Source organism: Poecilia formosa, unplaced genomic scaffold (genome assembly GCF_000485575.1).
Source record: "Poecilia formosa unplaced genomic scaffold, Poecilia_formosa-5.1.2 Scaffold47, whole genome shotgun sequence".
In the NCBI taxonomy this organism is placed as follows: domain Eukaryota; kingdom Metazoa; phylum Chordata; class Actinopteri; order Cyprinodontiformes; family Poeciliidae; genus Poecilia; species Poecilia formosa.
In genome coordinates, this window is record NW_006799986.1 from 648,828 (window position 1) to 675,843 (window position 27,016).

The 27,016-nt window shown below is 42.4% G+C and overlaps 1 protein-coding gene across 1 annotated transcript in view; it reads right to left on the reverse strand.

Annotated features, from left to right (window-relative positions):
- Positions 1–266: 266 nt before the first annotated feature.
- LOC103138143 (collagen alpha-2(V) chain-like) overlaps positions 267–27,016 on the reverse strand; it is a 52,784-nt gene continuing 26,034 nt past the window's right edge. Inside the window, exons 2-54 of the mRNA XM_007552257.2 lie at positions 22,084–22,311; positions 20,187–20,206; positions 20,075–20,107; positions 19,976–20,008; positions 19,822–19,875; positions 18,371–18,463; positions 18,224–18,295; positions 16,643–16,687; positions 16,512–16,565; positions 16,373–16,426; positions 14,973–15,026; positions 14,840–14,893; positions 14,641–14,694; positions 13,781–13,825; positions 13,621–13,674; positions 13,489–13,533; positions 12,821–12,874; positions 12,634–12,732; positions 12,490–12,534; positions 12,305–12,403; positions 12,167–12,220; positions 11,964–12,071; positions 11,519–11,572; positions 11,338–11,436; positions 11,173–11,226; positions 9,899–9,997; positions 9,761–9,814; positions 9,634–9,687; positions 9,508–9,561; positions 9,341–9,394; positions 9,224–9,268; positions 9,051–9,149; positions 8,570–8,677; positions 8,435–8,488; positions 8,221–8,274; positions 7,394–7,447; positions 7,257–7,310; positions 7,072–7,179; positions 6,878–6,931; positions 6,738–6,791; positions 5,769–5,930; positions 5,577–5,684; positions 5,361–5,468; positions 4,781–4,834; positions 4,602–4,709; positions 4,450–4,503; positions 4,261–4,368; positions 3,019–3,072; positions 2,564–2,671; positions 2,171–2,480; positions 1,911–2,092; positions 1,595–1,837; positions 267–1,224 (exon numbers count right to left, since the gene is read on the reverse strand). Of these exons, the coding sequence (XP_007552319.1) occupies positions 1,078–1,224; positions 1,595–1,837; positions 1,911–2,092; positions 2,171–2,480; positions 2,564–2,671; positions 3,019–3,072; positions 4,261–4,368; positions 4,450–4,503; positions 4,602–4,709; positions 4,781–4,834; positions 5,361–5,468; positions 5,577–5,684; positions 5,769–5,930; positions 6,738–6,791; positions 6,878–6,931; positions 7,072–7,179; positions 7,257–7,310; positions 7,394–7,447; positions 8,221–8,274; positions 8,435–8,488; positions 8,570–8,677; positions 9,051–9,149; positions 9,224–9,268; positions 9,341–9,394; positions 9,508–9,561; positions 9,634–9,687; positions 9,761–9,814; positions 9,899–9,997; positions 11,173–11,226; positions 11,338–11,436; positions 11,519–11,572; positions 11,964–12,071; positions 12,167–12,220; positions 12,305–12,403; positions 12,490–12,534; positions 12,634–12,732; positions 12,821–12,874; positions 13,489–13,533; positions 13,621–13,674; positions 13,781–13,825; positions 14,641–14,694; positions 14,840–14,893; positions 14,973–15,026; positions 16,373–16,426; positions 16,512–16,565; positions 16,643–16,687; positions 18,224–18,295; positions 18,371–18,463; positions 19,822–19,875; positions 19,976–20,008; positions 20,075–20,107; positions 20,187–20,206; positions 22,084–22,311 (4,403 nt within the window). The 3' untranslated portion in view covers positions 267–1,077. The remainder of the gene's footprint in view (positions 1,225–1,594; positions 1,838–1,910; positions 2,093–2,170; positions 2,481–2,563; positions 2,672–3,018; positions 3,073–4,260; positions 4,369–4,449; positions 4,504–4,601; positions 4,710–4,780; positions 4,835–5,360; positions 5,469–5,576; positions 5,685–5,768; positions 5,931–6,737; positions 6,792–6,877; positions 6,932–7,071; positions 7,180–7,256; positions 7,311–7,393; positions 7,448–8,220; positions 8,275–8,434; positions 8,489–8,569; positions 8,678–9,050; positions 9,150–9,223; positions 9,269–9,340; positions 9,395–9,507; positions 9,562–9,633; positions 9,688–9,760; positions 9,815–9,898; positions 9,998–11,172; positions 11,227–11,337; positions 11,437–11,518; positions 11,573–11,963; positions 12,072–12,166; positions 12,221–12,304; positions 12,404–12,489; positions 12,535–12,633; positions 12,733–12,820; positions 12,875–13,488; positions 13,534–13,620; positions 13,675–13,780; positions 13,826–14,640; positions 14,695–14,839; positions 14,894–14,972; positions 15,027–16,372; positions 16,427–16,511; positions 16,566–16,642; positions 16,688–18,223; positions 18,296–18,370; positions 18,464–19,821; positions 19,876–19,975; positions 20,009–20,074; positions 20,108–20,186; positions 20,207–22,083; positions 22,312–27,016) is intronic.

Below are 27,016 nucleotides of genomic sequence, written 5' to 3' on the forward strand. Positions count from 1 at the left end.
TGAAGGTCTGTTCCCAGATGATTTGGCGGTCGACGCCCCCTGGTGGTTTGGAGGACATCACAGTTTACAGCTTCTATTTCCTGCTTTCTTTTGCGTTTGTTTTATTATGTTTGTGTGTTTTGGAGTTTGAATCATTCACATGTTTGCATAATAAATGCTCTTGACTGAAATGGTGACAGAAGATCCTATAAAAAAAAAAAACGGTTCACGTTAGCGCCGCCTCCAGCCTGACAGGACTTTCATTAATTTGACAAAAACTTGGGCGATTAAGAAGCATTCAGTTTAATTTGTTGCAAAGCAAAAAGTACAAAGCAGACAGCCAGTTATTCTAAAAAACTGAATATAAGAAGGATTTCTAGAGCATCATTATAAGTCCAGAATACGGCAAACCGGGAGCTGGCGTGCGTTGGATGGTGATATTTGCGCTACCTGCTGCTGTACCGTTTGTTTGGGTCAAAAGTCACCACACAGCACCTCACTCGTCCCTCCATCATCTTTATTTACAGCCCAAGCAGCTCTGCACCGGGAGAAGAGATCACTTGGAAAACAGCACCTGGGAGGACAGATTTACACGTGGTTTTCTGGTTTCTGAGCGTCGGTGGCGAGGTAGCTAACTCGGAGCGATCCGATTCCCCGCCTGGCCGTGTGGCGGCGGCTCTCCGGGGAACTCATCATCCGGGGCTGCCTTCCCCTCTGTAGCACCACAATGTGTTCAATTCAAACATAAAGACAGAGTTCTCATTAAAAACAATAGCAACAATAATAATAAAAGCAATGAGAGCGGGACATGCAGCAACATTTCCAGGCTTATGAACAGCAGCTCTCAGTTACTTTGTGTCCAATTTGTGGAGTGAAATTTGCTGCATGAAGCTTTGAGCAAACAAACACGAGACGACAAAGGAAGGATTTAGGTTTTTCTTTTTTTACCAATTATTTTTCTTACAAACATTCATACAAAATTAGAAATCTTGGATGTCTTGGTGTGGGTGAAAGGCACAATAAATATCCTGCCACAGGGCCAGAAGAGTCCTCAGTACTCTGACCGTGTCAGCTGTCAGTCCAACAGTCTCAGGAAGTTTACAAGAAGCACACGGGCCCGATGTCGATGCCGAACTCCTGACTGGGGCCACCAATGTCCACAGGGGCCAAATCCACTATGGGAAGTCTCGCTGTTTTCTGTGTCCTGTACTCAAACACTGTCTTGCCCCAGCTGCTGGACGCTTGCTGTAAAACAGAGAAACCAAATCAGTTCCTGACGGCCTGAAGCGCTCAGGGTGTTTACACTGGTACTGCAACAGAAACGGAAAGGAACTTATTACTTCTTCAAATAATTCCTAACTTTAGCATTAGCTGCTGCTAAAAACCATGTTGGTTTTATTGTATTAGCATTAGCTTCTGTTATATATCGATAGCGATATGATTAGTTAATGCTTCAGGGTTATAGCAGCTAACGTTCAGCTAGCATCAACCACTGCTGGATTTATTGAATCGGTTTCCTGAAGCCGGTCCTCTCTAACATATCCAGGGTAGTTTTGGAGCAGGTGGTTGTTTCTCTGTCTCGTATCTGTTGGTGTTTCGTGGCGGTGAGCCGTACCGAGCAGGAGTCCTCCAGCACCGTGTATCTGAAGCGGTTGTTGCCCTCAGCCTTCAGCTCCAGGTCGTTGGAGCCTTTGAGGATCACGGCTTTCTTCAGGTTGCCCGCCTTGGCGTCGCTGTAGCCCACGGAGTTCTTGCAGTGGTAGGTGACGGTCTGAGACGCCTCCTTGGACAGCAGGCGGATGAAGGTCATCTGCACCGTGACGGAGTTCGCCGGCTGATCCCTGTTGCCGTAGGTAAACTGGAAACACAGAGAAAACGTCAGCGCCGTGCCATGAAGGCCCTCGGGTTATGCTGAAGAAGTTCTGGCTCACGTGAGTCCCGCCGTTGATGTCGGCTCCGAACCACACGGGTTTGTTCCTGGACGCGGTCCACCACACTTTGCGAGGTATAGTGGCCGGGTTGGCGGAGATGCAGGTTTCTCCGGTGTCCATGTTGCAGTGAACCTTGATGGCATCTTCTGAACTGCCCTGGTTTGGATCCACCCAGTACTCACCTGCAGACAAAGTCACCAAAAGCTACTTCACGCTTCCAGTTCCCTTCCTGAGGCGCTGCCGGCCGTAAAGCGACGTACCGCTCGTCTTCATGGGGTAGCACCTCTTCAGGTCGTCGCAGGTCCGGGCTGGGTGCTTCCTGCTGCCGTCCGGACTCTTCATGCTGTCGATCTGACTGCTGAGGGCCTTCAGGGTCGCCTGGACGCCCGGGTCCACCGGGAGGATGGTGGAGGAGTTGCTGTTGGGCAGGGCTTCGTCTTCGCTGAACTCTGGAGGAGGAGGGGGCCCGGAGTCGTAATCCTGGGGGCCGCCAAACAGATCGTCCATCGCCGCCACGGGTGGCCCTGGAGGCCCGGGAGGACCGGAGGGTCCGGGTTCTCCTGGAGGGCCCTGTTGATTCCACACACAGCTTGATTTATTCCAGATTAGTGAAGCTTTCAGTGACTCTCAGATGAAGCTTTTCAAATCTTTACCTGAGGCCCAATTTCTCCACTGAGTCCTCGTGTGCCTGGAGGCCCCATGGGGCCCGGCTGACCCATGTACCCCTCCTTTCCAGGAGGCCCGATGGGCCCGGGAGGACCCTGAGTCAGGGTCAATGAGAACTCAACATTAGAAGAAACCAATGGTCTGAGCTGAACTGATGCTAATGCTAATGTTGTTATGCTAATGTTTAACATTTACAGCTAATTATTCAGATTTTTGGCCTCATTAAAAACAACAGAAATTTATCTGCTGCTACAGTAAAACTATAGCGATCAAACACTCTGACCCACAACACAGCACCGAACTGGCCGGAGCTAACATATGCTAACGCTAACATTTGTATGTGACAGTTACTGGAGGCATCAGCAGCTACAGTTTTTGTCCTGCATTAAAATGAAAAGTTGGCGTGGTTTCATCATAAAACCGATGTAAGCGCAGCGCTTACCCTCGGGCCGCCCGGCCCAACGATCCCAGGAGCTCCTTGCTCTCCAGTTGTGCCCTAAAATATATTAATAACAAACATGAGGAATGATTTTCAGGCAGGAAATCTCACATAATTGCTCTTTTTTCCCTATTAATCAGATAAATGGAAGCTCATTCTGAGGATCCTGGCATATTTTCCACTAAAACCTTAGAAAACTGGCCTTGTGATTCGTTCAACATGCTTCTCTCTGAAGGTACAAATACTTCAAAATGTCAACGTTTACACTTTATTAGCCTGAACTTAATATCTTATATCACCCATTTCTAAGTGGAGTTAGAAAGTTGTATTTTCCACTCCTTCGAGAACAAACGCCAATCAGGCATAACATTATGACCTTATTGAGACGTCGACTCCAGCAGATGCAACCTGTGGTATTTGGCAGTGGAAGGTTGTTTGTCCAGAACATCCCAAAAGTCCGTTTCAATAGATAAACTTTCTGTTTATCTAGAAAGTCCGGATCGTTTGGGGAGCCTAACCAAAGTCTGAAACAAACTTGGATCGGTTGACGTGAACTCTGGTTCGGTTCCAATGCATATGTGAACGCCAAGCGGACCGGAGACCAAACCAGGAAGTGGACTACAGTGCAGGGCATTCTGGGTAAATACAACGTATTAGCCTAGCGCTAGCAGGAGAAACGGATCGTAGTTTTTAGCCAAAGACTAAAGAGAAATCCTGACGCCTCCATCTTGGTTCCATCTGGTGAAGAAGGAAGTTGCTCTCAGTGTCTCCAGAGGTTTTTGTGTCGTTTCCTTCAGTGGTTCTTGGTGCAGCGCCCCCACAGGCCGGGAGGGGAACAGGTTGGTTTGACTCAGAGCCACAGCAGCTGGAGGTGGAGCAGATGTTCTGGTTCCAGTAGAACCGGGTCGACTGGATTGTCACGTGTGAAAACATCTGAAGATCTGAGGAATCTGGAGACGAAAATAAACAATTCCTGCTGGTTCTGGTCTGCAGCCATGCTTAGGTAGGCATCAAAGTAAAATCCATGCCGATGGAGGAATCCAAGGTTTCCTATTAGAACACGACCCAAACAGTCACACGCCCCGGTTTCAGTGGACAGGGGTCAGATTGGACCCACCACCAGGGGTCACCTGGACAGTCACTGGTCATAATGTTATGCCTGATCAGGGATGTTGAGGTGGACAGCATCTGTCATTACTGAGGAGCCTCTTCATGTCTTAAAGGTGGAGGAGGAGCAGGCCGTACCGGAGGTCCAGGAAGACCCTGCAGACCCGTGTATCCTCGGTGTCCTTTCTGCCCTCTCTCTCCGTGATCGCCCAGGTCCCCCTTATCTCCTCTCGGTCCTTGTGGTCCCTGAATTGGAGAAACAAAGTCTGTAGCTGCAGTTCATCTCAAAATGTATCATTTGTTTTGTTTCACGGCTTCAGGACGGACCACCAGTCCTCGTTTCCCGGCTGCTCCGGGTGGTCCTTGGGGTCCTCTTGAGCCCTAAAGTCAGTAGGAAGACCTCTGGTTAACCTTTGACCTGGACCAAACCCTCAACGAGCTCCAGCAGATGATGTTAGAGCTGAATGGTAAAGACTTACAGGCTCGCCTCTCTTTCCTGGAGAACCCGGCGCACCGACGGGTCCTGGGGTTCCAGGAAGTCCTTGTGGACCAATCAAACCCTCCGGACCAGAATCTCCCCGGTCTCCCTGAAACGTTTCGGACTGTCAGTGTTTTGCATCATAAGAATCAGAACCAGAATGTTTGGTTTTCCTCCTACCCTCTGACCCAAACCGCCGTCTTTCCCTGGAGGTCCGTCGGATCCGGCCGGGCCCTGAGCAGAACCAGCACATGAGTTACAGAGACCAGAAGGTTTAGCAAAGGATCCTGCAGAGTTCTTCATAGACTTAGACACTACAGATCATGAATTACTCTAGAAATACGGTGGAAGTGGAATTGATCATTCATGGATAGAACTTATCAATAATCAAAGACATCGACAATAAAGCTGGGAGACAAAAGCAAACATAAAACATACATTTAAAATAAATATTAATGTTTCTATCCTTTATCTGTGACTTGTCTTTTTTTTGCTAAAGTTGTTAGCATGTAGCCTGGTAAAGACAGGAAGTGGTTATGGGTCCAGTAAATAAACAGAACTGACTATGTGAATAAAAAACTATAATAAACAAACAAACAAACTTAGTCTGGTGGGGAGCAATTAAAGCCTGGCAGCCCGCCAGGCTGAGAGAAACCGTGCTTATGTTTCTGATGGAAAAGTTAAAAATTACCTAAATGAAAAATTCATAATAAAAATCACATCTTTGTTGAGCAACTTGTGGAAAACAGCTTTTACTTACATCCGGACCGGGATCGCCGCGCGGTCCGTTAGCGCCGGGAACGCCGACCGGACCTGGAGGGCCTTTATCTCCTGGTGATCCTGGGGAGCCCTGCTTCCCTGGAGGCCCCTGGAACCAGGAACACAGAACCGGATCAACGACAGAACCGGATTAAGGTCTGGTGGATCCAGATTCCAGATTACTCTGCAGATGAAGCAGAAGGTCGGGGAAACTCACCGCTGGTCCTGGAAGGCCCGGCATGCCCCGCTCTCCTCTCTGCCCGGGAAGACCCACGATGCCTCTCTGTCCTGTGGTTCCAGCTGGACCCGGAGGGCCATCAGGACCCTGAAGCACACAGGAAACTTTAACTACACACCTGCAGACCGGACGGCTTTGTGGGCCGGCTGAGCGGAGGCGTCGTCAGCTCACCGTGGGGCCGTCCTCTCCGGGGTCGCCCTTGTCCCCGGGGCTCCCTGGGGGCCCCGCCGGGCCGCGCTCGCCCTGCCTCCCAGGCGACCCGTGGTCCCCGCGGAGCCCTGGGGGGCCCTCTTTCCCCGGGGCTCCCTGGGGCCCCGCTTCACCGACCGGGCCCTGAAAATCCACAGACACAATCAGAGAAACTAAACCAGCGTCAGGTTTTAGGAGCTGCTGTACCTTTAAATCTTAACGTGAAATAAATCCTGAACAAACAGAATATTAATGTTTAATCTGCCTGAGGCGCTGCGGCCCGACACAAAACAACCAGTAATAATTATTTGACATTTTTTGGTTATTAGATTGAATCAGAATCAATTTCATAAGATAAGATTTGGTTCTGACTTTATGCACTTATAACTTGGTTGATAACTATAAATACATTAATGAAGAAGTTTACTTTGTAAAAATGGTTCTTTAAATTGTAAAAGGCAAACATAAATAAATAAACATTCGTGCAAATAAAATGTAGATCTGTTGATTTTCAGTGAATTTCTGAATTATGAAAAACTAGAGAAAACTACAGAAATTCAACACATCCTGCTCTTTCAACTGTTGGTTAAATGCAATTTAATGATTAAACACGTTGGGTAAATGTGATGCTAACTCCCACCTGAAGGTGGCAGTATTACTTCTTCTCTCTGGAAAATTATCGGAAAATTCCTATTATCTTAAAAGCAGCAGCAAAAATGAAATGAAACGAGTTTAGATGTAGAAACGTCAGTGAGATCAACTGAACTTCAGATTAATTCTATTTATTTTATCTTAACAGTTGAGAGGATTTATTTCAAACTAAGGGTGGAAAAAGTTTGAATTCATTCAGTTTAAATCAGCTAAAGAAGTTAAACTGAGGAACTTTCCAACCCTGGTTACTGAATGTAAAACCATTTGATCAAAGTCCAGTTTTTGCAGCGCGGTACCTACAGGTGGGCCCGGCGGTCCGACTTTTCCTGCAGATCCAGGGAAACCAGTGGGGCCCTAAAGCAGGAAAACACAAAACATTTGACTCATGAGGCGTTTAGGGCTCACTGGGGTAAATCAGTTCCAATGAATCGTCATCGTACCGGTGCACCCTGCGTTCCTCGACCTCCTTTCAGCCCAGAAACACCAATTGGACCCTGAAACAATAAACCACAACCTTAAACTCAGCAACATAAGCAGGAAAGACAACGTTCTGTTAAGTATTTTTAATTCTAAAACGACGGATAAAACAGTAACTCGGTCATGGTGACGATGTAAGACCGAGTCTGAGACCCACCGGAGGTCCGTGGGCTCCGGCCAGACCCTGCGGTCCTGGAGAACCAGCATCTCCTTTCTGACCGGGCTCTCCAGGTTCTCCCTTCACTCCAGGTTGACCATCAGGACCCTGGGAAACACGGATTTTTAGGCTGGAGCTTTGGACAGCGAGGCGTTACATGAGCGACGAACATTAAGGTTAGTTACCTGCGGTCCGGTGAACCCAACAGCGCCGATCGGACCGGGGTCGCCCCTCGATCCCTGCAAAAAACCAAAGTTTTGATTGGAATTATCTGAAATAACATGTATTCATAGATAAAAAATGACAGTTTAGGTCAGCGTACTGGAGTTCCTCTGGATCCTGGAGGTCCGGCTGGCCCTTTGGGTCCAGGTTCCCCCTGGAAAGTCACCACATATTCACTGACAGTAAAGACCTTTAATGTACTCTGTACCTTTAAATACGACCGATCATGAACAGGCTAGGACAAATCTACGGGCTACAAAACATGACCTCTTTTTGACAAAATGTGCTGGAACTCTGCTGGGGTTGCTAGGTAACAGGGTGGAACTCTGCTGGGGTTGCTAGGTAACGGGGTGGAACTCTGCTGGGTTTGCTAGGTAATGGGTTGGGGTTGCTAGGTGAAGGGCAGTGCCTGTTTAACGCCCTATTGACAGATTGGGTGGCTTTTCAACATGTTGGGCCGGAAAAAATACAATTTTGTGTCGGTTGTTAAACTTTAAGCTGCTTTTAACAAGATTCATCAGATTTTTAAAAAGGTTTCAGAGGAAAATTATTTCAAATAGTTCCCACTGTGTGGCAGAAAAGTGCCACACTTTAAATAAAATGTTATTGCACTTATTAATTTACTATCAGCCAGATCTGGCAACCCAGTTTAACATCAACCTGCCAATGGGACTGGAGATGGAGATTAGCCATCTGGCTGTAATCTCCTGTATTTACATGTAAATGTTCATTAATATGCAGTGGAAGTATAAACATTTTTAAAACTAAGTTGTGAAATTACAACTTGGAAGGTTTTGAAGTGTTTCTACATCCAGACACCAAAAAACATTGACTTAATGCCAAAACCTGGCTGTTTTTAGAACAAATGTGTAAACAAAACAAAACAAAACAAAACATTTAAAATCAGCTATGAAACAGAAGGTGAACCTTTTCTCCACTGGGTCCGGCGGGTCCTACTGGGCCGAGGGGGCCGGGCGCTCCCTGTGGAGGGAACAAAGACAGTCAGCTCATCCAGAGCAGTGCGCCCTCGGCTCAGACGAGCCGGGACAAGCCGTGAGCCGCACCGATCCATCATCAGTTTATTTTAAACGCCTTTGTTCAGGGCTGAGGCAGAGGAAAACTCGGTGGAGGATGAACTCACTCTTGCTCCGTCGTTTCCGGGCGTACCTTCTGATCCCTTCTCACCGATGGCTCCCTGAACAGAAATCACAAAAACAAACCGTTTGCTTCCTTCTTCATCCTCCTCCAGGGAAGAACCTGGCTCTGAGGAACTCACCCGATCACCCTTGGGCCCAGGAGGTCCAGAGATTCCTCGCTCTCCTGGCATCCCTTGAAGACCAGGAGGACCGACGTCCCCCAGCGTGCCGGGCGGACCCGGACTGCCCTGCAGCCACATTTTGGATTGATGACGTATATTCTCAGTGAACTGAAGCTAAACGACGTTTTTAACTGAAAACTTGATTTTTACAGTAATCTGATTACATCCAGTAATTAGATTAAAGTTGTGTTATTATTTTAGTTTTAAAAACATATGTTGTTGTTTCCTGTTGTTACACAAACATAGACAGCAGAGAGATGTGAGTCATTTAAACACGACAGTCAGGTCTGCTGTTCCCTCCATGCCGATGATAAAGTGTTATTGTTACATCTTTGAAAATAAGGGAAACAGAAGAACGAGAGATTTTCTAAACTTATTCAGATCGCAATTTCCTCAAAAACACCAGATTTAAGGAGCCATCTTGGATCAGTGGTGCTACCTTTGGTCCGTCTGGACCTGGCGCTCCAGGAATCCCTTTGGGTCCCTGCAGGCCGGATGCACCCAGTTCCCCTCTCTCTCCAGGGATTCCTCGCTCGCCCTGGAAGATACACCATCATTTAATCTAAACATCAATTTAGATTTTATAATTTTAGATCATTTAGATTCACTGACCCTCGGTCCAATTTGACCAAGTGGACCAATTTCTCCAGGAATGCCCTGAAAGCAACACAGAGGTGAGTTACTGACTAGAAACCTTGTGGATAAAAATGTTATTTTTGTTGGACTTACTTGGTCACCTGGTTTACCAGACTCTCCGGGGGGCCCTTGGTTTCCTGGCAAACCCTACAGACAAATAAATAAGAGATGAAACAATAAAAAAGAAGATCGTTCTCGTCCAGTTCATATCTCTAGGATGCTGTGAAGGTTTTGTTTTAGAGAAAATAAACTCAACGCACCGGGAATCCGTTCACGCCAGGCGGCCCCTGCTCTCCTCTGTCTCCTGCGGGGCCCTTTGGTCAACAAAAGTCATTTTTTAGGTCTAGAAATGATGCATGAAGTTCATAACACATAACGATACGTACAGGCGGGCCGGGCGGGCCTGCAGGGCCAACTTCTCCATCTTTTCCTGGAGGTCCCTGATGGCAAAGTGACAAATAAGTTCATCACAGAAGGTAAACGGCCTAGTTAAAGCTGGAGGAAATGACTTACTCTTTGACCAAGAACTCCTGGAGATCCTTGTTCGCCTGTTTTTCCAGGATCACCCTTTATGTGAAAAACATATTTAAAGTCAGAAACAAAATGAGATTTTAGCTGAAATGTGTAAAAATGAAGGAGAAGCAATCTTACGTTGAAACCTTTGGGGCCCGGGGCCCCCATGGTTCCCACTGGGCCTCTATTACCAATCGATCCTGCGGGGCCTGGACGTCCGTCTTCACCGGACGGACCCTAAAAACAACGCACCGCGTATTTTAATCAGAGAATCAAAACTTCAAAGTAAATTTAAAGACAGTGAAATGAAAATAGCTCCAGAGCGTAAAGTTTTACATGAACTGTTTCCTAACCATGCTAACGGCTAGCATCGTCATTGTTGATACCAGACTCAATAATGTTGATACGTTTGTGGTCCTTCATTATGAACGTAAAGAAGGAACATTACATTTAATCTCCTGGTAAAATTATATCTGTTAAAACTACAAAGTTGACTCCTTTTGTGTAACTGCACCTAACGCAGCTCATGCTAACCGCTAAAGCTAAAGGTGCTAATGATTAGCTAACTTTTGATATGATGTGTAGTTTTCCCAAAAGTATGGAGAAATTTAATCCACTGGTAAATTTCTATCTGTTAAAACTTATTTTATAAAGTTATCCTGCTTTATAATCCCTCTAGGTAACTGAACTTAATGTAACTTATTCTAACTGCAAAAGCTAAAGATGCTAATGATTAGCAAGGCTATTGTGTGCCTTTCTCCAGTCTAACTTGACTGCTTTGTTTTATAACTATGATAAAACACTTGACTTAGAATCTCTCTGTGTGATTTTACTGAATTGACTTCATATTTCTGTATGTAAACTAGATTTTTTATTCTAAAGTAAATTAAAAGAGCTTTTATTGTAAATTAAAAGAGCTTTTATTGTAAATTAAAAGAGCTTTTATTGTGAATTGGGGAATCATAATTGTTTATAAATTCAATCTTACAGATTATTCATATCTAATTACATCCAAACACGTTTCTTATTGATAGAAATGTTGATTTGCTGATTTTGCTGCAGTTTAAGCTAGCTGCTAAAGCTAATGATGCTAATGGAGGTTACTGTTGCCATGTTCTGCATAACAGCCTCATTCAATTCAAACATAATGCAGGGATTAATGTGCATGTTAGCAGGAAACACAGAAATATAGAAACTAAGTAATATTACAAGATAAATACAAAAGGTAAAAATGGTATTCTAAAAAAATGGTGTATGGAAAAACGTAAAGGAGAAACATTAAAATAAAGCTTACTTAATTTAAAATGATAAATTTGCAGACATGTTAATCACTGAGCCAATCCTACATTTAAACATCTATCTGTGATTTTGGCTTTGAGTCGGCCCTGCTAACCAGTGAGTAAGTGACGTACCAGTGGCCCTGGCTTGCCTTCTGCCCCCTGGACTCCTGGGGTGCCAGTAAGACCCTGTGGAAGATTTACCAAATAAAAAGTAGTGATTCCTCAGACAGAACCAGTAAGATTTAACCAACAGGTGAGATCCAGCAGTTTGAAGGTAAAAGACAGCTCTTGTGTTACCCTTGCACCTGGTAGACCAGGCTCCCCTGGACGGCCCGGGTCCCCTAGAGAACCTTTAGGGCCCGGCGGGCCAGAAATGCCACGATCTCCTTGAGCACCCTTTCCAAAAGGAGGGAATTACTCTTTAGTTATATGAATCAGATAAAATAAGACAGGAATATTCACAGCAAATGTACAATACCTTAGGTCCTGGCAGGCCATCAGCACCAGGGAAACCTCTGTTTCCAGGAGAACCCTGAAAAACCGACAAGGGTTCAGATCAGTCCAGAGTTCACTCAGGCACCTGATAATCCCAAAGGAAGACTTTTCTGGGCAGCTGGTCCTGAACAGACCAGCAGCTCTGGTCAACAGGTGGACTTGTCTTGACCAATGAGAGTTAACCAACATCGTCTATGCTAGCTCATCCTGGCAGCTTTAGCTTTAGCAACCAATGGGGGAAGGAGAAGGTCTCAGTCAACATCCCTGTTCAAAATAAGACCAAAGGTCATGGATGGACCGATTTGGTAAGAAGGATTTGAACTTGTGAATGTGAACATGAATAAAAAATTAGGACTTTTGAAAACCCTGTTGTGAAATTATGGGATTATTTAGAACAAGGTACTGTTGTGAACAAAATGGCGACTCACTCTCTCACCGACGGGCCCTGGAGGGCCAACCGAGCCGGGATCTCCACGCGATCCTCGCTTTCCTTCCTCACCCTGGGGTCCTATCACTCCCTGGGAACCTGGTGGACCCTAACAAAGACAGAAACACAAACCAGAACGGATCCGAACGTTAGAAAACTGCTCATCAGGCTCAGGTAATCGGCTTTTTTTCAATGGACTCTCACCGGTTCTCCCTTTGGTCCTGCTTCACCTTTGAAACCGGGAACTCCAACGTCTCCCTTTGGATGGAGGTCAGTCTCATTAACATGAGTGGAGATTTAACAGAGGTCCAGAAACAGGTGAAAACTTTAGAGTCAGCTCACCCCCTGTCCTTTAATGCCAGGCTGACCGGTGCTTCCCTGCGGTCCTGGTGGGCCGGACGGTCCAGGGTGGCCTCCTGGACCTTGTGGGCCCAAGTTACCCTGTGAAGAGAGACCCGTTGGTTGGTTGGTTGATTGGTTTGTAGTAAAGAATGAAGCTCAGTTGGAGCTGAAAAACGTTTACACACCACTGGTCCTTTGGTTCCTGGGCCTCCATCTGTACCCATGGGTCCCTGTGAACACAAAGCTCCTAACGTTATGTCTGCTAACAGCATTACATCCATTTAATGCCCTCTCTATGTGCTGCAGTATAAGAAATGCCAGATGCTGACCCTCAGTCCAACTGGTCCAGCTCTGCCTTGGTGACCGGTCTCTCCTCTCTGACCCTGAGGGCCTTCTGGACCTCTGACCCCTGTGGGACCAGGCTGACCCTGTGAAAGACGACCACCATGTACAATAAGCATCATGAAGTCTGTATGTGTCATGTTGTCATGAAACTCAGTGTGTTTCTGTACTTGCCTTCATTCCCGGGCCTCCTGGATACCCGGCAGGACCGCTGAGACCCAACGGGCCCTGAAGTCCGACAGACAAGAGAATATTACAGAGTTATACTGATGAAATTATTAATTAGGATGGCAGACAGACAAAAGCCTGACCTAAAACTGGCTTTATGGACTGTCTTAACATGGTGAAGAAAATGTTTTTCTAAGGAGATTCTGAGAAACGTTGCTGTTATTCACAAAAGGCTCAGGAATTTCTGATCATACAAACAAAAATTCAAACCAATGAACCTCAAAGGTGCCACAACACGTTTTCTGTCTGATAAGTCTTTCAGACACATGAGGGCAATCCATTTGATAACAGGTTAGCAGTGGTTAGCACACTCCTGCTAATCCACCAATGCACTAAAGTGTCCAGCATTTTTGCTAACTTTGAAAACATTTAGCGCACTTAGCTTCCCTACATTTATTTTTCCAGATAAATCCTAAAGCAATTTAGCTAAAGTTGAAAATGTTTAGTACTTTGCTTTGACAACAACTGCTTTTGCTTAAACCAGTAAACTGTCGCCATCTGCTGGCCAGGAGGGATAAAAAAGATGAATGATTGTAATGTTGGAATCGCGCCTCAGAAATGCCAGCTGCTTTTATCTGGCATGGTTTTGTTTGGTAAATAGTCTAACCACTCACCAGTGGACCAGGTTTCCCGATGTTGCCAGGCATGCCACGCTTCCCCTAACAGAAATTGAGTTTCATGTTTATGAGTGTTATTTTTACAATTCAGTGTCTAATAAAAGTAAAAGTTAGCATGAAGAGACGTACTGCCACTCCACCAGGTCCGGGCCGGCCTCTTTCTCCGGGCATTCCAGCAGGACCCTGTTAGTTAAACACAAATAAATTACCCATCCATAAAAGTGATTTCATTAAATTTACACTTTCATGCTTTATGCTTCTAAGAAAAACAAAATGTATTTTAACTCACCATGGGTCCCGGTCCTCCCATCGGGCCAGGCGGGCCTGTAGCCCCCTACAAAACCAGATGAACCTCATTTTATTGCTCAGTAAAGATGCAGCATCAACACACCGTCTCTGTCAGTCTTAATGACGGTTCAGTGGGTACGAGGCGTGCCTCAGGGACTACTCCTCGACTCCTTTCTATTTCTGTTCCTGCCTGGTTTGAATACCAGGCAGGAATAAAATTATTTGATCAATTCTATGCAGATGACACTCAGATGAGTCCATAAATCTGAAAATAAATCCTATTGTACTGTCTTTCCAAATTATTTCAGTGTAGTTGGACGGATTCCTGGCAGTTTGTTGTATAATGAAGAATTTGATTCCATTTATGTTGCTGCTCCAGTTAAAACATTTTCAGACTTTAGATGTTAGCACCATTATATCAAACAGAACTTAGTTTTTATAAACCTAATTTGATGTGACAATTTCATAATCAACCTCTTGGCCAGGGGTTCCCAAAGCGGAGGTCGGGGCCCCTGGGGAGGTTGCGGGACGTCAACCGCAGGTCGAGAAGTGATTCTCAGCATCACAATGATGTGAGCCATGAGGTGTGAAAGGCCATAAATAAATGTACCCTCAAATATCTCATTAAATAATGAACAGTAACACTTTTAATCATTTAATTAAATAAATTAATTTAAAAATGCAGTTTATTATTTAGGGGGCGCTATAACCACGACACATCAGATCTGCTGCTGAAAGCAAACCTCAAGTTTCCACAGAGCGAAATGGATAGTTACCATGGAAACAATGGCCAATGCAAATTGTTCTCATTATTGTCATTAAATCTTCAAACCTTCAGAAAACGATAAGATTATTTTTTACCTTGGATCCCACAGCTCCAGTTTCACCCTTTTGACCAAGAGGCCCAATGTGACCCTAAAGGCCAGAAACAGAGAATTCAGTAAACAAATTCAATGTTAATCAGATTTTTAACAATCGTCTAGAAGAAACGAAAATCAACCGAATCCATTTCTAGAACGCCTTGATTAATAAAATCATTTTAAAGTTTGTTGTTACTCACTCGATGGCCCTTCAGGCCGGGCGGACCGGGCGTTCCAGGAAACCCTCTTGGTCCCTAAATATGAACGAAATGTGAGATTATTTATGGGAAATGAAGATTTTAGTAAAATAAACTCTGTTGTCTCCAAAGTTACCGAGGATCCAGGGAATCCAACTTCTCCAGAATTTCCTGCTCTGCCAGCTTCTCCCTGGATGAGAAAAGACATTTACAATCTAAGGAGATGCAGGAATGTTTAATGACTTTAGAAAGTGTTATTCTATAATTAGTTCTCATTTATACCAGGCTTAAATAAACTGTAAAATTTTCCATTATTTTACAGTAAATCCATTTTGTTCCTTTTGTGTTTTTAAATATTTTAAATACTTGTACTTCCAGAGCCAAACATTTTCTGTGCTGTAAATAAACCTGAAATCAGACAATCAGCTTGTAAGCTGTGTTTTTTTATGCAAATGAAGCACATCAGGCTTGACCTTTCACCTCTACGAAATGTTTTCCTCAGAGGAAGTTCAGGACCTTTTTGATGAACCTGTTTTTTCACGCAGACAGTTGACATTTCTGTCCCTGTTTAGGGTTCATTCACACCATTCCTGTTTAATCCAACTCCAGTCTGTCTGCCTAGTCAAAGTTCGGTTTGGTTGGGGAATGCTGATCAAACTCTGGTCGGCCTACAAACCTCCGTCTCGGTTCGGCTGAAGTGAACTTTGGTGCAGTTTGAATGTGAACACCAAGCGAACCAGAGACCGCTCAAGCGCAGGGCATCCTGGGTAAATACAGCCAGAACAAACCGGCTAGCTTAGCGCTAGCAGGAGAAACAGCTCATAGATTTTAGCCAAAGACAAAAAACTAATCATCCAACTACTAAAATCTGACGACACTCCATTTTGTTTATATTTAGTTGCTCTCAGTGTCTTCAGAGGTTTTCATGTCGTTTCCTTCAGTGGTTCTTGGTGCAGCGCCCCCACAGGCCAGGAGGGGAACAGGTTGCTCAAAGGGTTTGGTTGGTTTTAATATCTCATCATAAAAACCATCTTTGGTAGGTTGGAGTGGTGCTGGCAGAGCAGAACTATGCCTCGTTTCCACTGAGTTGTGCGGTTTGGTTCACTATTCTGTCTGTTTACATTTTAAATATTCTTGGTCAAACTTCAGTTGTTCATCAATAGGATGATGGTGGAGCTACGACACCTTCAGGTACCCGTGTCTGTTGACTGTGTCCAATCAACACCGTCCACTGATTGGAGGACAGAGTGAGACGTGTTGGTTTAACTTTACCTGCCCTGTGAGAGTCCAACTCCTGAAAACGGCGGACCGTAAGTTACTGAACCACGTCGATCCGCTCAGAGGAAACGAGGCAGAGTGTCCATCTCTGCTCTCTAGATTTCACTGAGTTTATTTTGAGTTTATGGCTGCAGAGTTACAAAGACAAAATGTTTCTGCTCCTTTCTCAAAGACATATTCAACATTAAGTGGCACTTGTTTTGTGTTATTGTAAATGTTTCAACAGGGTTAAAGTTCTCGAACGCTGCAGACACTCACATCTTCGCCTGGTTTTCCTGGCGGGCCCTCCGGTCCCCTCTGCCCTGGCGAACCCTGATAAGCAAAAACATGACATTAAAATATCACAATGAATGATTGATCTGTAGTACACAGTAAAGTTAGAAAAAGGTCTTTGTACCATGTGACCAGGATCACCAACTTCTCCGGGAGGTCCTTGTGGTCCAGGGTGACCCTGTCAAGGCAGGATTAACACGTTTCAGGACAAACAGAGCGAACATGCAGCGATCATTAGGTAGGAGACGGACTTACAGGTGAGCCGTTTGGTCCGATTGGGCCTCTGGGTCCAGCTTCTCCCTGAAACAAACATCCAAAGGATTAATTTCAGGAGCTGCTTCATATTTATGGTGCTGCAGCTGAACGTTCCCAAATGATCTCCCTAAAAAACCAGCAAGAAACATGCAACATTTGATACTTTGGTTTATTTCTTCAACTTTTAATAATAACATCTATCCATTGGTCAATAGTTTGGTTTAACACAGAGACAAATCCACCAACAGATTGTTGTCAGTTAACCTAATATGGATGTTTTTTCCTGTGAGAGGAAGCTGGAGTACCTGGAGAAAACTTTCATATTCACGTTGAAACTATGCAAACGTCACAGAGTTAGAGCCGAGCCAGCACCGCCTCCGGCACCTTCCAACCTCCAGATCATTCTCAGAAAAAAAAGGTGTTTACGAGGCTGAAGGAGTTTCAGAAGAACGGGACAGAGTGATCCAGAATACAGTTCCTCCAGTAAACTCTGGGTCAGATCCGAGGCGTCTCTGCAGTGGAACATGGTTGGAAAACCTCCAAAGGGACTCAATTCATCGTGAAGAGTTGCTCCGATCTCCCCCCAACATGAGAGACCTCCTCACCGTTCCTTTACCTGTAAAGTTCAACAGAGATGAACTGGGCGAGTCTCAGCTTCACCAGGGTTATGGTCTCTACGTTTGCGTTCACACCAGTCCGGTTTAGTCCACTTTAATCCAACTCCAGTCCGTTTGTCTGGGAAGTCCAGTTCAGTTTGTGGGGTGTGAACGCTAACTGACCTCTGACCTCTGACCTCTGGTCCTCTAAACCTCGGTCTGGTTTGGTTGAAGTGAACGCCAAGCGGACCAGAGATCGCTCCAAAAGCAGGAAGTGGACTACAGCGCAGGACATCCTGGGTAAACACAACCAACGCTAACGTGCTAGCCTAGCGCTAGCAGCAGAAATAGCTCCTGGTCTTTAGCCAAAGACTAAAGAGAAATCCTCCAACCGCTAAAATCTGACGCCTCCATCTTGTTTCCATCTGGTGAAACAGGAAGTTGCTCTCAGTGTCTTCAGAGGTTTTTGTGTCGTTTCCTTCAGTGGTTCTTGGTGCAGCGCCCCCACAGGCCAGGAGGGGAACAGGTTGCTCAAAGGAAAGTAAACTCTATCAACTGAAAATGTAACTATTGTTGAAACTTTGGTCTCCAGTCAAACCTGTCTGACAGGGGAAACAAGTTCAATTCATGTTTTAAAGGTTTTCATGTTCTTGGTGTTTTGTCTCCATCTAGTGGTCATTGTTATGCCTAATTTTGTAAATTTGCATGTTAAATATGTAAATCCAAAAAGTAATGACTTGTTTTCTGTAAAAGATGCAGCTCAGCAGGTTACTTGGTTTTCACAACTGGACCTTTTATGTTGAAGGAAGTCAGAAATGTTCACCATCTAGAGAAGTTTCCAGATCTTTAACCCTAACAGCAAACCAAACAACTTCCCCTCTGAGGGCCCAGAAGGCCGACATCAGAAACCAGATCCTGATGTTCTCCATGTGGAACCATAACCCCCAGAGCCGTCCCTGCTGCCGCGGCGCCGGCCGGTTCTTACCCTGGCTCCACTCAGCATGTGCTGCGGTCCTGTTTTTGAATCCATTCCTTGAGCCATGTGCGCTCCCAGCCCCTGCAGACGACACGTTTCAGGTTAGATCAGGCTGCTTCCAGCTGCGAGCTGTTCAGACGCCGCGGCTCCTCTCACCCCCGGGTGTGACGGGGGACCCGGAGGTCCCGGCTCTCCAGGCTGACCCGGAATACCCGGCTCTCCATCGAACCCTGCCAGTCCTCGCAGTCCCTTTAAAGTAAAACAGACGGACTCAGACCGACTCCAACTGATTCTCCTCTGGTGCTGAATGTTTTTATCAAACTGAAACATGGAAATAAAAGTCAGAGCTGCCAGACTTGGTCTGATCCCACTGATCTAATTTTGTTTGTTTTGCTTTGGATAAACTAAAAACCTGAAGCACAAATGGAGCTGAACCTCACATTGTTTGTGGAGTTTCGATAATTCATTTGTTCTGCTGTGGAAAGGGTTGCAGCTTGTGGGATTATTCTGAAACTAGCATTAAAATCACCCAGAGTTTAATCTCAGAGCCAATAACAGCTGACCAGATGACTTCAAGATGATTTCACAAACACTTAAAAATCAGGAGGTCAGAGGTCGTTAAAAGTTTAAAACCAACTAAAACGACCAGGAAGTCAGGATGGGGATATAAAACAGGCAGCATCAATCCGCTAGCAGTGGAGCTACCATGCTTTAGCATTTTTACTAACTGACAAACACACTTCGCTATGAGGAGCCGTTTAAGTTACACTGTCAAAAGTTAACAGCTATAATTTTGTTTTTTTATTCCTAAGAGACAAAAATTGGGGCTTAATATTTCAGCCATAGGTTATTAATTTATAAATGTCACAGCTTCATACTAAACCAAGCTAAATATTTAGTTACCAAGCTAAATATTTAGTTACCAAGCTAAATATTTAGTTACCAAGCTAAATATTTAGTTACCAAGCTAAATATTTAGTTAACTAACAACATATTAAGATCCAAATTAAATATTTGACTTGGGAAATAGTTCAATGTCTGTTTAAACCTTTGCATAACACTTCAGATGTTTGCGGTCAAAAAACTTTTATTGAGGCAAATTAAACATTTAGCTTGCTAACTAAATATTTAGAGTGCAAGCTAAATGTTTACTTAGCAAGCTAAATATAGCTTTAACCTAAATATTGAGTTTCAGACTAAATACTGACTTAGCTAGCAAGGTAAATATAATTTGAAGCTAAATATTTAGTTAGCAAGCTAAATACTTAGTTTCAAACTAAATGGTTAGTTTGAAGCTAACTGACCCAGGTCTGTTTTTAGGAATAAAATACAATTAAAAAAAGAAAAATATGCTGGGTTGCAGGTAACATTTTCCATTTAAAGTTAAAAAAAGGGCCACACAAAAGTTTGCCAAGGCCTGCAAATGGCCCACGAACCTCACTTTGAACACCACCGCTTTGTATGAATGTCTGTGTATAATTTAACCTGCTTCAAAGAACTATTACAGGTAAGAACAATAATTAAGCTGTTAAAAGCTTAAATCAATGTGACTCTCATGTCGATGATGGAAACTTCAGATTGATTTTGTTTTCCTGAACCAGACGTACGGGTCTTCCTTTGTTCCCGTGAGGTCCTCTGTGTCCTGGTGGCCCCGGCGGCCCCTGTCAGACAAAACGAGCATTTCAAACCAGCAGATGAAAACAGGGTGAGCTTAGCAGGAAGTGACATGTTTGGGCGTAACGGAGAGGCGGAGCGACGCACCATGGGTCCAGGTCGGCCTCGGACCCCCGTCACCTGCAGAGAAAAACCCGTTAGATCTATGAAACCAGAACCGCTTCAGAGATGTGCAGCTCTACTCACGTAAGGAACCTCTCCTGGTTCTCCTTTCTGACCCTGAGGACGCAGAGAGAAAACGTCAGAGAAACGCTGGCAGCGCCAGGCGGGCGACACGAAGCAGGAAACGCCGCCTTACCTTGTAAATTCTGCCTCCGCCTGCAGTACAGAGAAAACATTTCAGATCAGCAAAGATGGTTCAGGTTTTTATTTTCTAAATTGATCATTTACCGCAATCTTACCAAGAAAATAATTTGTCATGTTGTTATGATAAAACCCAAACTGTCCATAATGTTGGGATTGTTTGTTTTTCTATTTTCTCCACTGAAAGCACCGATAAAAGATGAAGATACGATTAAATGTTATTTGTGCAGTTCAGTGACACAAATAACTCAATTTAACTGGTGTCCTAAAGAAGTGTTTTACAAATGAGAAGGCCTGTTGCAATAATCAATAAGTCAACTAATCACATGAAATATTAAAATGAGCTCAATAATTTCCATTTATATAATTTATCTTTTTTTTTCTCTTTCCAAACACAAGATGATAAAAGTCTAAAGTCTGAAAAAGCCATTTTTTAAAGGACAATTTAAAACCATTTCACTTATAATCTGTCAAAATAAAAAAAAAAAAAAAAAAAAAAAAAAGATGTTGAACGAGCATGCCACACTTTTCAGCAGGGCTGGGCAACGTGGATTCAAAGTTTAATTACTATTATTATATTTTGTGGTAAAATTGTGAAATATTTATTACTACTGTTTCAAATAGTAAAAAATGTGGTAAACTATAATATTACTATCATTTATCACACAGATAATGTTTTAGATAATTTTCTAGTAATATAATGGCAATAATGCAATAATAATAATAATAATAATAATAATAATAATAATAATAATAATAATGCAAGAACACATTCTCAAAGATCAATAAATTTTAAATTCAAACAAACATTTAACACTGGAAAACATTTTAAATATTCAAAATAAATAAAACAACAGAAACTACAAATAAAATGAGTTATGAACAAATTTTCAAAAGTTGAGACCAAAACACCAAACTGAAGAGAAAAATGATAAATCACACAACTGGACATTATTTATCAGGTGANAGTAATATAATGGCAATAATGCAATAATAATAATAATAATAATAATAATAATAATAATAATAATAATAATAATAATAATGCAAGAACACATTCTCAAAGATCAATAAACTTTAAATTCTAACAAACATTTAACACTGGAAAAGATTTTAAATATTCAAAATAAATAAAACAACAGAAACTACAAATAAAATGAGTTAAGAACAAAATTTCAAAAGTTGAGACCAAAACACCAAACTGAGGAGAAAAATGATAAATCACACAACTGGACATTATTTATCAGGTGACTGATTGATTTATTGTGGCCAGCCTGTTTGATCTAACCAGGGTGTCCAAAGTGTGGCCCGGGGGCCGTTTGTGGCCCCTGGATTAGTTTGTGTGGCACAAAGTTTTGTAATTTTTTTAGGATGATATTTTCCGTTGGAAGTTTACATCTTCATAAAATGTTCAACAGAAATATTCTTTCTTTAGTTGGCTTCTATTATTATTATTATTATTATTATTATTATTATTATTATTATTATTTATTCTTACCTAATAATAAGTTGCGTAAAAAACATCCAGTGGATTTTTACTAAAAACCAACTTGGTCACAGCCATTCATTATATTTGGACAAATGAAGCAAAATTTGTAGAACATTTCATTTTATTTTCTGGGGAAAAACTAAAAACATTTTATAAATTTAAAAAATTGAAAGTAATAGATCTAAAAAGTTAAGGCAAATATTACATGTTTTATTGATTGTTTTGCAGGTAAAAGGAAAATAATTCACAAGAACATGTATTTTTTTAATTGGGGGGAAAAAAAGGAAAAAATGGCCCCTGAATATTTTCAACTCGGAGCTAAAAGTGATCAGACGTCAGTTTAGCTCGTTTTGAGGTTTTAGCGAAGCGCCGTAGGAGCGACTTCCTGTCGGAGGCAGCTCACCGACGCTCCCCGTCCCGCCACCGCCGCCGCCGGTGCCGGGCGAGTCGCCCTGGCAGACGGGGCAGCACTCGCCCTCCGGGATGTACAGCTTCTCACAGTTGGTCACGTCGTCGCACTGGATGTCGTCGCACAGAACGCTCCCCTTGTCGCAAACGCAGATCCGGCACGGCGTCGGCTTCCAGATGTCGTTGTTGGTGTAGATCTGGCCGTCCTGTTCGCAGCTGCCGTCTGAAACACACAGGAAGAGGAAGATCAGCTTCTGATGGAAGGTTCTGGAAAACAGGCGGGAAAGGTCCGGCTGTCACTAACAGAGCAAGACGTCAACCTTCTTCATTCTGAGAATAAAGTCACAGTATGAAGGGAATCACGTTGTGCGACAATAGAAGAATAAAGTCATAATTTTATAATAATAAATTAACTTTAATAGAATAAAATTATACAATAAACTCCAAATACTACAAGGAAAAAGTGGAACGACAAAGAAAATATGAGAATTAAGTTGTGATTTTATGATAAATTAATTTTTACCACAAAGTCGAAATGATCGGAGAAAAGTTATAATTTTATCAGAAAAGATTAATAAGAAAATAAAATCGTATGAAAATAAAGTCAAAATAATATGAGAATAAATTCATAGTTATTCTAAAATAAAGTCATAAGACTAGAATAAGGAAATTATGACAATTCCTAAAAAAATAATTTTATAAATTCAAAATTAATAATTAAATGAAATGAGGAACATTTAGTATCTTGTGAATTTATATTTTGGTATTGGTTTTATAGATAAGTAAATATTTTATCTTTTAACATCATCAGCATGAAACAATAATTATTAGCAAAACTTTTAGATGATTAGAAGAAAGAATCAGATTAAACTAGTTGGTATCAGCTTAATAAATATCAAAACTGTTTTCTCATAATTTTACAACTTTATTCTTTGATATTCCATCTTTAATTCACTGATATTCTGATTATTGATAATAATATGATTTTGTTCTAAGAGACACTGAACGCCGTTTTTCTGATTCTGTTTCCCAACTCTAGAAAAACCGGAACCGACCGGAACCGACTGGAACCAACCGGAACCGACCGGGCGGTTGCCTTCAGGAGGCGGGGCTTCAGAGTGACAAACCGAGCCAAACGCTCCAGCAGAAACACCGTTTAACGTTTAAACGTCTCACAGAAGGTTTTTATTTTACACGACTGAGCTGCTGTTTCAACCCGGCTGCAGTTTTACACAATCACAGTTTAAAATGTGAAGATTTTCTCAGATTAGCCCCAAAGTTCAGCTTAGAGAGATGATGTCACACAGGTAAATGTTCAGAGTTTTACACCCACAGATTAACCTCCACATGTACATATTATATTTGAAAATGTGAGTATTTTTCTCTACTTTTGGCCAATGCAGCTCCCCTTAATGCAGGACTGATAGAGTTCAGTCAGATCAGCTCAGAATGAAGATAAATATTATATTTCAGCTCCAAACTCATGAACCGTCTCTTTAAGCGATCATCTGTCCTACATAAAACACAGCAGACATGAAATGTTCCACGTTCAGCCACCAGGTTGGAGATCTCACAGGTGAAGAAGTCTTTTAGTTTTATAGTTTTGCTCCAGTCTCTGATTGTTTGCAGCTTTAATTCTTCCTGAAGTTTCAGATTCTTCAGTTACTCAGCAGTAATCTGAAATGTTCTGGTTCTGCATGTTCTGCTGCTGCACAAACAGCAGTAATGTGAAACGCAGGTTGCCTCCATGTGCTGCACCTACCGAGAAAAGAAGGGGCCTGGAAAACGTCTCCGTCTTCCAGACATGAGGTCATCCCTCCACAGGAAACAACCGACAGGCGAGAAAAACTTACAAAAAACTTCAGGTGTTTCATATGAACTCTGGAAATAATGGTTCAGAACCAGGAACAGAACCTGCAGATATGAGACAGAGGACAGAAACGGTCCTGGTGCAGAAAGGACGACCTCTGACCTCTACCTGTTTCTGCTGCCAACAGCAGGTGGCAGCTGTGAGCTTCAGGCTGCAGGTGAGCCAGGTTAGCAGCACAGACAGAAAACGGCCATGTTTCACTGCTGTGTTGTAATTCTCAGCTCAGAATCATACAGAACGTCCTGGTTCTGGCCCATGACACGCCACGATCCTTTACTTTTTCAGCCAGTCATGACCTTTGACCTTTAGCCTGGTAAGTGAACCCTGGAGGGTCTGAGATGTTTTCCTCTTGGGAATCATTTTCCTCTCTGGAGGTGAAGCTTTTCAGACAGTTTGGACCTCAAAAAGCAATATGAAACAACAAAGCTTAGTTTTAATGAACTTCCTAATTTATTTTCATTTTGATTAATAAATGTGGAATTTGTGTGTTTTAGGTCAGATTTACATCATTTTACAAACTATTAGATTATTTCTAATACCTGCTGAAGCCAGGAGCCGATGCAGGGTGTACTTTCTTTTTACTGTAATGGTTTTAATAAACCACATCAGACCAGACAATCTCCAACAAACCTCCACAGTTAAGCATCAACCAACATAAATAATTAATTCATATTGGGAGAAAAAGAACAAACAGGCTAATTAGAGCAGAAAATTACACAGCAAAGAGAAATAATTCATCTCTGTGTTTATAGTTTATTATTTACCTGAACATCGATGAAGGAGTTTATAAATATTAGTTATCTTCACAACAAATTTGGAAATCAATAACTGATAAATATATGTAAATAAAACAAACCCAAAGGAACCTGAATGAGTAGAAAGTTGTTTTCTTCTTGTAAATTTTGTAAAAGAAATGATAAAAAATGTTTTTTCACTATAATTTTACTTAAAAAAAATTAAAATAATAAAATGGCAAAAATGTATCTCCATTTTCTTTCTTGTTTAGGTATGAGCTAGCACTGCAGCACAGCTAGCTGTTGCAGGAAGTTAAAAAAGTTTTAAAGCTTCAATAAAACATCTACATGTTAGATTTTTTATTTACCCTTTTAACGGGTAACGACAACGGGTCAATGTAGTCAACGGTTACTACAAAGAAGTGAAATAAAGTTAATTAATCTGAAACATTTATGAGTGATTTAATCATACTAGCTCCGGTATGAACAATGAAAATAAAAATAACAGCTCAAAAGTATCTATTATTGAAGCTCAAGTTACAGGAAACAAAGACTTTAAGGCTCCGTTAACACAGCAGGAAAACGTGATCATTTGACTTTTTATGGCCCAATTTTCACAAAAATAGGATCTGATTGGTGCCACGAGGTAAATCTCTACTTAAACAATGGCTGAAAATGACCTGATGAGATCAGAGTCACATCCCAACATTTATGAATAAACTTTAAAATGAGTCCAAAGACGGCGGTGGCCATTTTTAATCGCATCACTGTGGGAACATGAACCGCTCACACACACAGGTCTGTTTAACCAGCAATATGAACGGCCACAAAATGGAGACTTTGTTTTTAATTAATTAGACAAATTAAAATGTTCTATAATGGGAAATATCAAATAAACAAAGTACTTGTCATGTAACAACCATGCTGTTGGGTTTCTCTGTAGTTTTACAGCAAACAGGACCAGATTTATCAACTAAGCTCTACATAGAAACAGACGTTAGAGAATCTGCTCTTATTTATCTTATTAAACCTCAGTTTAACACTTTTAGAGAGAAGGACCCAAATCCTAATCTTATTCCTGAGAAAAGGCGGAATATTTTTTCTTTTTCTTTTATTTGACCTCAAAAGAACGTGCAAACTTTCTTTTAATAACATGAAAAACTTTTTTCTTTTTCATCTACAATGATTTAAACTTCAATTTCCTACAAAAACCAAACTTCTGTTTGTACTGTATGCTTAGTTCACTGCTGGGAAATGAAAAAACATTTTCTGACCCACAAGTCGGTTTGAGTCGATGGGTTTGGACCAGTGGTGGAGAAAGTACTCAAAAAATGTACTTAAGTACAGTAACGAAGTACTTGTACTTCGTTACTTCCCACCACTGGTTTGGACGCCACTGGCTTAGATAATATTAATGAGGAGAAGGATGCATTTATCTCCTTCCTCCCTCACATGGAAACTGTTAATGATGCTATAACAAGATGGAAGCACCAAAATTTATCATAATTAGACGAAATTAGAGGTTTGGAAAATGCACAAAAGCAGCAAATCATCAGAATTGGACTGTATTGAAATGTATTGCTTTCTCCTCCCTTCCGGAAAGCAACGAGGTTCTCAGTAAAGTGACATTTACAGCTTGTTTATGTGTTTTAACGTATAACAATGACCACTGATGGTGTTAAAGCCTCCTGATGTCCATCAGCTTCGCTGCTCAACGTGAGAAACGCGTCTTCCTTTAGCAGTCCTGCGTTTCTGCGCTGACACATAGAAAACGTCACACCGTCTCGGCGAGTTTTCTGTTTTTTTTCCTGTTGTGGTTTGGGGGGATTTGAAACGCCTCACGTCCACAGAGTTTGAAGTTTACTGGAAATGTGGGTTTTATTAAAAAAAAGTAACCACGAAGCCTCACGAAGTGGGGAAACGAAGAGCAACGTTCACTTTTCACCTCCTCGTTTTCCACCAGTCAGCTTCTCTGAAACATTCAGAGCTTTTCCATGACTCACGTGTCTGTTCGTCAGACATCACAATTATTACACCGAAAAAAATAAAAACTGGATCCGTTGTGTTCAGCAGGAAAGAAAAACCTTCGACTTCTGTGATGTAGCTGGCAGATGTGGGGAGCCGAGAGAAAAAGCGGCGGATAGTTTATGGATTTTTCCTTGGCTAATATGGAAATATTCATAACGTGTTTGGGGGGAAGCTTTGGCAGGAAGAGGTTAGAAAATGACCAAATGGAAACAGTGAGTCACTTCATTTTAAACACAAGAACAGGCTTTTGAAACAAACCAAACTGTCTTCTTATTTGAAAAATATGGGACGCCTGA